The sequence below is a fragment of the Phalacrocorax carbo genome, chromosome 4 (assembly GCF_963921805.1).
Source record: "Phalacrocorax carbo chromosome 4, bPhaCar2.1, whole genome shotgun sequence".
Taxonomy (NCBI): Eukaryota; Metazoa; Chordata; class Aves; order Suliformes; family Phalacrocoracidae; genus Phalacrocorax; species Phalacrocorax carbo.
In genome coordinates this window covers 42,682,263-42,691,390 of record NC_087516.1, presented here as the reverse complement: position 1 = coordinate 42,691,390, position 9,128 = coordinate 42,682,263, and the positions used below count along the sequence as shown (strand labels likewise).

At 47.5% G+C, this 9,128-nt stretch overlaps 1 protein-coding gene across 1 annotated transcript; it reads right to left on the bottom strand.

The window, feature by feature from the left end:
* Positions 1 to 333: 333 nt before the first annotated feature.
* On the bottom strand, positions 334 to 8,574 carry LOC104039483 (histone PARylation factor 1). The gene is made up of 8 exons (XM_064449744.1): positions 8,466 to 8,574; positions 7,139 to 7,298; positions 5,577 to 5,763; positions 4,997 to 5,095; positions 3,812 to 3,962; positions 2,987 to 3,074; positions 2,182 to 2,354; positions 334 to 565 (listed from the first exon to the last, which is right to left on the bottom strand). Exons 1-8 carry the CDS (start codon positions 8,520 to 8,522, stop codon positions 434 to 436), a joined length of 1,047 nt encoding a protein of 348 aa, XP_064305814.1. The 5' UTR covers positions 8,523 to 8,574; the 3' UTR covers positions 334 to 433.
* Between the last annotated feature and the right edge of the window lie 554 nt (positions 8,575 to 9,128).

The following is a 9,128-nucleotide window of genomic DNA, read 5'->3' as shown; positions in this document are numbered from 1 at the left end:
CTGACTCATGAGGTAGCAAATGCAGCAGAATTTCTAATTTATCTTGCCATGTCCGTTAGGAGGTTTTTAACCCCATTTGTTTCCCGTTAATTGAGCCAGATCAAGTGACCGAGACCACACGCAGTGCTCCATTATAGTGCGGAAGGGAAAGCTGCCCTAACTGAATTCCTCACCTGTGTGGTGCGCCCGGACCCAGGACACGCAGAGTAAAACCCGCCCAGAGCCCCGCCCCGCCGCAGTAGCGGCACGTGACACCCCTCCCTCCCCCTCCCCCTCCCCCCCCCCCCGCCCTCCCGGGGGGGGGCGCGCGCAGCCCTCCTCGGGACAGACCGACCGACAGCGGGGGTCGGCCCCGCGCGGGGACCAAAATCTATAAACGCGAGACGAGACGAAAGAGCCAGGCCCGGGGCCGAGATCTGCGGTGGCGGCGGGCTCAGGGCGCGAGCTGGTCCAGCCCCTCCTGCCGCCGGCGGGCCAAGTGCGACTGGATGACCTCGGCGAAGAGGTTCCTCTTGAGCAGGCTGTACGCCAGCGGCAGCAGCTGCCCCACCGTCTTGTGGAAGTACTGCGGGAGAGAGGGAACGGCCCCGGGGCGGCGCCTTCGCTTAGAGGGAGAGCCGCCCCACTCCGCGCCCGAACCGCTCCCCCCGGCCACCCCGCAGGGGCCACGCTGCGCCGCTGGCAGCCACCGCTGGGGCAGGCCGGGTCACCCCGAGCCCCGCGAGGGGGAGGGACGGCTGGTTTTAGCAGTGCCAGGGCTGACGGCTATTGCCAAGGCATGGAGGCGCCCGGCCTGCGGGCGAAAGCCTGCACCCTGCCACGCGCGGCAGCTCCAGGGAGCGCCGTGGCACTTACAGTAACCGCTCGAGTGCTCGCACGGGTGGAAGTCAGAGCACGTTGAGCACTCCTAATCGTCACCGTTAGCCCATTGCACCTCTCCTAGGAAGGGGAAGGGGTGTAAATCTTTTTCTGTGTCGGGCTACAGCTGAAGTGTCAGCGTTTCTCCTGGCTCTGCCTGCAGAGCTCCAGTCAGGACCAGAAAGCAGCTCTAAGCATCTACAGGCAGGCAAACAGCTGGGACCAAAGCATGGTGTTATTTATGGGTGAAGCCTTGTTTCTCCTTTCTGTTTACTGAACTAGAAAATGAGGTCAGGTTTCTATTTTTGGAAAACAGCTGCAAAATTATAGCTGTTTCAGACTGCTGCATCAGATAGGTATCAGGCCATGTCACAATGCTGTAAAAGTATAATTAGTCATTGCACAAGTTTGTCTGTGGTTGATCTCGTGCAGGGAAGCACAAAGCATGGAAGATGGGGGTTTGCCCGCACCTACTCAGCCAACTGGAATTAACTCTTTCCTTCACAGCCCTTCCAGATGTAGGAAGGCATTAAGCTGCTGAAGCAGCATAGTCATGGAAGGAAGGGTCCTAAACAAGCAGGGTATTAGAGGAAAACACAACACATTCTCAGATGCTGTAGGGAACTTACAAGAGCAGGGCAGAAAATTTAAGAAACACATTAGTAATTTAAGTGTATGGACAGAGCAGTGAGTTGTCCTTCATTCCAGTGGCTAAATATTTTAACTAGTGTTTGGCACAAAACTTTTCAGGGCCTACATTTAGCATTGCAAGGTTTTAATCTTTCTACATGATGCTCTGGAGTATTGCTTAGCCAATACTGCTTTTACTAAAAGAAGCTGTTTTGCATGGGTGTAGGTAGCATAGGTCAGCAACTCACTGCACTGTGGTTCTTTTTTTTTTGCTGGGGTTACAAACCCCAGCCTGTTTGTTTATCCAGTGGAACACGAGCACTTGCACCCACACAAGCAGCTGCTGACAGGGGACTACGGATGTTCAGTATGTCTGGATCAGGCATTCTGCATTTTTAGGAGTCTAATGGCAACTCCTGGTATTAGGCACACCAAATCACAGCAGTTAAATGCTGTTTAAATACTGCTGGATTGCAGGACTGCTTTCATCCAAGCAGTTCTAAATTCAGCGTGGAATGGTGTCGTGTGACTTTAACAGTCTTTACAAATAAAGAATATTCCTGTAGACTTTCATGACTCCTAGAGATAATTAAGTGATAGAGTAGGGAATAAAGATCTATGACAGAGAACAACTCCCAGTCCATGGATAAAATAATGCATAATTTTGCAAAGCATGATTGTTGCAGTACTCACATGTGATCCATAGCAGAAGAGATCCATGCCCAGTTCATATCCCATCCCATAGTCACACTCATCATTAGCAAACTGCACGAAGGTGAGCATTTCTTGAATGGGCGCAAAGGCCTTCAGCCTCTCATCATCAGTAGGAGCATCAACAATGGCCTTACAGATTTTTTTAAGATTAGCTGGGGGGAAAAAAAAAAAAAGAAAACCACACACAAAAGCAGAAATATTTAGGTGTGTAAATAAAAGAAATTTAATATTGCACAGAAGTAGTTTGTGGCAAAAACATACCCATGTGTCACACTTACATGAAGACTAACTGGGCACAACCTGAGCTGCTGGTAAAAAAAAGCTTCCCCCTCTCCTTTGCTGCTCACTCTTGCCCCCTGCTCGTCCACCTCAGTTCCCCATAGAGACAGGCACCTGTGTGGTGAACTTGCACCAAGGAACTGATTCTGGTCAGAACACCGCTAGGAGAAGAGAGGGGATAAGAAAGAACCCCACAGATCCCTGAATGTAGATCAGTTCTTTGGATCTACTTCCTGCATGGCTGTGCCAATGCAAGAGAGGACCACCTAAACTACTGCTTCAGGAATTATTATTTGAGACCTAGCACGTTTCGTTGATTCTCACCCGGTTCATTTAAAGAAAGTACTTTGAGCTCAAGTGTGATGGTGAAGACTTCTGCCTTTTACTCCCACTGCTCATATTCCTCAAGAAGGAAATGCAAAAGCCATTTGGTTTCCGCAGAGTAGCTGTGTGACTGAAGGTTGTTTACTTAACTAAAGCAGAATATAGTAAATGAGATACTTACCATTTGTTTCAGGAAGTTCTCTGTATCCGACATCATTTTTGTCTACAGGAACAACTAGGCCTGCTCCATGAAATGCTTTGGTCACCACCTAGATAAAGTGACAAGAAATTGGTTTTACGCCACAGTATTGACTTACAGCGCTATACTTACTCACCTCACGAAACAACATTTAACACCTGACTGCTGGTGGTCAAACCTAATAGAGTGTCGAAGCTCCAGGACATCAACTTCATTTTAAAAGTATATAGCAGTTACTTTTAAGTACTGAAGTTTAAAATAGCTGGAAACTCCATTTCAGCCAAGTTCTGAAAGCTAAGAGTCCACATAGTCACTTGTGTAGCACTGCACTACATTTTTTTAGTCGCTTCCTACCATAATTATTTCTGACAGGTCTGCAAAAAGCCTCTATTACAAATCCATATCATCCTTAATGTTCCCATTTCCAGTAGATCCAACCCAACTGTTTACATCAATCTTCACTATGAAGCAGTTTTCTCCATGCTCCCCATTTGGTTTAGTTCTTAGACTATGTCCCCTATTGTTTGGTTGTTGTGTGGGGGGGTGGGTTTTTTTTTTATCTCTTTAATTGAATGCCAAGCTACGGTTTACAAGAGAAAAATGTTTTGATTTAATACTATTATTTGGAATGTACTTGTATTAATCTTCCCTTTCCTGAAGTTTTATAGACTAGCTCTGGAAATTCCTAAATCTTGAAGCATCTTGACTAACTAGGAGGAAAAATAAAACATTAAAAAAACCCCAGGGAAGTAAATGAAAAAAGTTTAACAGAACTTCATTCTCTCCAGTGGATCGGGAAAGTCATACTTTCTTATCTCTCTGTTTCATCTTCATGGTTTTTTGTTCCAGAGAGTAACCCAGTTCTTTTGCTGTTCTTGTTAGCTTTTCATCTATGTCTTTCAAAATAGCATTTTTCTTCTTATCAGTCACTTCCTTAAGTTTTTTTGACAAAGATAATCTGCAAACAGAAGAAACATGTCTTAAAAGAGCTTAACAGAAAATGAACTAATCACTAAACTTCTAAATCTTATAATGAAGATTAGCCGTCATGGGTTTATTTATACACACAGACTTGGGAATACAAGCCTCTTAACAACAATTAAGAAAAAAAACATTTGGCACAGACAGTACTTTGGCATCTCCTATCTGTATTTGCATTACAATACTGTTTATACAGTCTGCAGGTGCTGCAGATTCTCCTGAACTCAGTAGCTGTTCATCTTGCTATCTTAAGAATTCGGTTTGTTGCTTCAGTGCCGTATAAACACTATTTGTCATCCAAGTCATGCACATAAATACATATTTATAAGCTTCATCATGGTGCATTCAAAACAGATGTCCTCATTTAACTCTGCACTACACAAGGGTTCTTTTGCAGAAGCTTTTCTTCAGTGTGCTTTCACTTTCTGACACGCGTCTGTCTTTAGACAGCTTTCCATTTCTAACTGTCAGGTCAGGAAATCTGTTGTTTACTTTCATGATGCAGGACCATGGAAAGCTTCATGAATCATACTGAATTACATATCCATATAAATATTATCCCACCCCAGGCCAGAAATGGTACTTCTTGTAGTTATTCATTATATACAAAAATAATGTACTTTTATGTAGGCAAGAAGAGCTGGATGCTACTCATTTAGTACAACATCCAGACTTCCTTCACCAGTGTTTGAGATGCCCTTTCTTTACTTATTAAGCATTTTAACATGTCCAGGGGGTATTCTCCCCCCTACAGAGCCTATCCCTTCCAATATATTTTGAGCATGAGATAATTAGCACTCATCTATTTTACTTGTGAAAGTAAAACACTGCAACAAGCCTATGAAGGCTTTTGAGAGTACCGTTACACTTGCTAGCAGGAGCAGAAAATAAGTGAGGGTTTCTTGAGAACGAAAGATACAGAGTTAGCTGCATTATTCCACACCTCCTCTCCTGATTAATAGTTTCTCTTCTACTCTACTTTTTATAAATAGAAGTAAACATGAAACTTACTTGACTGCAGCAAAGACGTTATCACCAACTTGTGAAATCATGCAGCCCTTCTTAGCTTCATTTGCACCAACCCACACCGGAAGCTCATCTGGCACATCCCTATTTATGAAAAAGTACACACAATAGTCAAGCTGTGTCCATTTCTCCAAACTCAAAGTAAAATTAATACCATGCTGCCATCTCCTTCAGAAACCTAACAAGAAACACCCTTAGATTTAGAGCTCTAAAATCTTACAGCACGGCTTTGAAAGGGGCTTGTACCAATACATGCAGAGAGAATACACATTCCCTTTATTTCATAAGGGTTGTCTTTTTCTTCTAAGTATCATGACAAAACATAAATACTAATAAGTGAAGGTGCTCTGAGGGTTGGGACAGGTAGTGCAGTAAGTATTTAAATCTAGTCTTCAACACGAATACCTTTGATCTTGATACAACCCATGTGTTAATACCCTGTTACAGAAGAGAAAGACTCTTGTTTGGCAATAGTGCAGTTCTCAAATCCTGTCTCATGGAAAACAGAGGAGAAAAAAGCTACACATAATTATAGTCCAGCAAGAGCATATATTAAATAAAATACCTGAAATACCCCATGTGATACTGTGTTTTGCTATCCCCAACAAGTATAGTCTGGAATTCTGGGGGATCATAGAAGAATCTCCAATGAAGATTGAAGTCCACATCTGTTGATTTTGCTTTTTTGTGTTTTCCAGCAAGAATATCATATGGTCCAACCAGTGTAAGTCCAACACTCGACACAAGTGCATCTGAAAGGCACAGCATGAACTGGTTTACATTTCTGGTGGGTGGATATCTAAACCAGTAAGTTCCAGCACCACTTGGGTATCAAAAACTTCCATAAATGCAAATGCTCACTGTTTAACAGACAAGGAGAGCTGAGACATTCTTTTATAGATAGCTTTCATTCAAGAGTTAAGTTACTACGCTTCTCATAAGAAGTAGTGGTCAACAGCTCAATGTGCAGATATTTATTGGTGACAAGTGTCCCTCAGGGGTCTGTGTTGGGACGAGCGCTGTTTAATATCTTCATCAGTGTCCTCAACAGTGGGATCAAGCGCACCCTCACAAAGTTTGCCAACACCACCAAGCTGAGCGGTGCAGTTGACATGCCTGAAGGATGGGATGCCATCCAGAGGGACCTGGACAAGCTTGAGGATGAAGGGATTGAGAGCAGCCCTGTGGAGGAGGACTTGGGGGGTTTTGGGGGATAAAAAGCTGGACATGAGCTGACAATGTGCACTTGCAGCCCAGAAGGCAAACCATATCCTGGGCTGCACCAAGAGCAGCATGGCCAGCAGGTCGAGGGAGGTGATTCTGCCCCTCCACTGCACTCTGGTGAGACCCCACCTGGAGTGCTGCGTCCAGCTCTGGAGCCCCCAGCACAGGAAGGACGTGGACCTGTCGGAATGGGTCTTACAGGAAAGATGGGGACAAATTTTTTTGCAAGGCCTGTTGCGACAAGACACAGGGTAATGGTTTTAAACTAAATTAGGGCAGATTTAGACTACCTATAAGATAGATTTTTTTTTTTTTGATTTTTTTTTTTTTTTTTACACTGTGGGTGGTGAAACACTGGAACAGGTTGCCCAGAGAGGTGGTCGATGCCCCATCCCTAGAAACATTGAAGGTCAGGTTGGACGGGGCTCTGAGCAACCTGATCTAGCTGAAGTTGTCCCTGCTCATTGCAGAGGGTTTGGACTAGGTGACCTTTAAGTGTCCCTTCCAACCCAAACCATTCTATGATTCTAGAAGAAACCAGCACCTAGGGATGCCACATGCTGTTATATAATAAGTCGGGGGAAGCCGGAACCTGGATTGTTATCAGGACACCTCAGTTCCATACTAAACATCTTCAAAGTACATGCAAAAAAGGCAGATTTAGGCAACATTTAGTTCCTTTGTATTACACGATTTAAGTAACTATATTTTAGAAAGCTTGAAGCACACTGACATCTTCACAATTACCTCCAGTATTCTTCTCTATCCTCACATAAATATCCTGTATCTTAACTGAAAACTGAAGCAGCATTAGGATGCCTCTGACCACATCCAATTTGCCTGCCCTCAGGCTATTTTTGAGAGTGAAAATTAGAAAAGGTAAAATAATATTTAAAAACCTACCACTTGGTTTCTCAGGATCTAGTTCCTCACAAAACTTCCAAAACTGATAGAAGTCTTCAGGCAGTTTAAGCCGATAGCATGTTTCTGCTTCTTGACGAAGATTATCGGGGATATCTGCCTGATTTGGCCTTCTCTTCTTGACACTTCCATTTTTTTCACACTGCAGATGAAAACCAAAAAAACCCCACAAAGTTCATTTAGTTGCTTCCTGTCAGTCCTACTAAAGGATTTTATACAGCTTCTCTATTAACGGAGGAACAGTGATTATGACCATTAAGTCATGCTTGTTACTTAAGCCAGCATATATATCAATTAAAACATCTATTTTGGACAGAATCCCTTAAAAGTGCATTATTTGAGACATGTGCTAAACACATGTGAAATAGCAAAGTGCTACTTTGATATTAATGGGCCAATGTAACAGAAGCACTTTTATTGGTTAATCAAGCAAAGGACTAAGCAATCCCAAAGTTTAATCCGAGTTCTGTATTATGTTATAATGACCATTTCCAATCACACAGCAGCTTACATCCAAGAAACTTGTGACAAAATAGTATTCCTACTTCCAAGCATCTGTAAAATGCACATCTAGTTAAATGACAACAAAAATCCTGCAGGTCTCCACTATCTGAACTACTCTGCCATTCAACACCTGAATGGTGCAGTTTACACCATTTTAAAAGGTGCTTAAAGTTTAAGTTGTTTTAAAGAATGACAGAGCATGAACTGATACAGGCTAGGAAGCGATCCATCCCAGCGTGTACAGCACTGAAGCAGTAACCTCAGCTACCTCATTCCCACGCAAGGCTCCAAGAATTGGCAGGAATCACTACTCCCCTGTTCTAAAGAATAACAGCAATGAAGAAAAGCACGGTTTCTTTTCTCCCGTTGTGCCAGCACCACGGGGCAGACATTTCGCCCTTAGGCGGGCCGCCATCAGGCGCTCCAGGACAGCAGGAGCTCTCGTCTCCACCGGTCCGGGCCGATGAGGCAGCGGGAGCGGCTGCTGTTTGCAGCACTCCTGGGGGGCGGCGAGAGAAGCCCGGGGGCGGCGAGAGGCTCCCGCCGGGGAGAACGATGGGCCCAGGACTTCCCTCAGACCTCCGGAGCGACCCGGGACGTGGGCCGAGGGAGTAGGGGCCCGGCGCTACGGCACGGCGCCCGGGCCGATTCCGGCCTGCGGCCCCACGGCGGCGGCCCTCCCGGGGCTCGCCCCCCAAAACCGGGGGTGCCTCAGGCCGCGGCTGCCCAGGCCCGACGGCGGCCTCGCTCCCCTCAGGCGTGGCAGCGACCCCCCCCGCCCAGCGCGCGCCCCGCCAACGGCCACCTGCTCGCCGGCCGGACCCGCAGACCCGCGCGGCCTCCGCTTCCCGCCACCTGTCATGCTCCCGCCGGCCGCACCCCCTGCGCGCGCCCCACCCCTTCCGAGGTCGCGCGCCGCGCCTGCGCACGCGGCGGCCGCGCCCCAGCGGCGGGCTTTTAACATCGGGGGCGTGGCGGGAGTGTGCCCGCCGCGGGAGGGGCCGGGCGGGAGCAGGTTGGCGGGGTGGGGAGGGAGCGAGCGAGCGAGCGAGGGGGTCTTCGGCTGCCGCGGGCGGCCACCCCGCCGGCTGAGGGGACGGAGGCCCGGCCCCAGGAAGGGGAGGCGGCGGCGGCGGCAGCAGCAGCTTTCCTTCGCGGCTGGGCACCTCGCTGCGAGGTGAATAAGCGCTCCTGCAGCGGCAATGCGGAGCTGGCCTGGAGGGGGCGGGATGAGGGGGCGCGGCGGTAGCCCGCGGGCCGTGTTAGCCCCGGCCTAGAGCAAGCGTCGCAACCTCTGAGGGGGGAACGAGGCGGGGGGAGAACGAACGCGGTTAACCCTTGGCGGCGAGCACGCCTGCGGCTGGAGTTGGAGGCGGGAGGCTTGGAGCCATGGTTCCTCGGCGGTAGGCTGGCTCGCCTCAGGGCTGCCTGCATACGCTTGGGAGGCTGGCGTTTTTCACCCTAATTA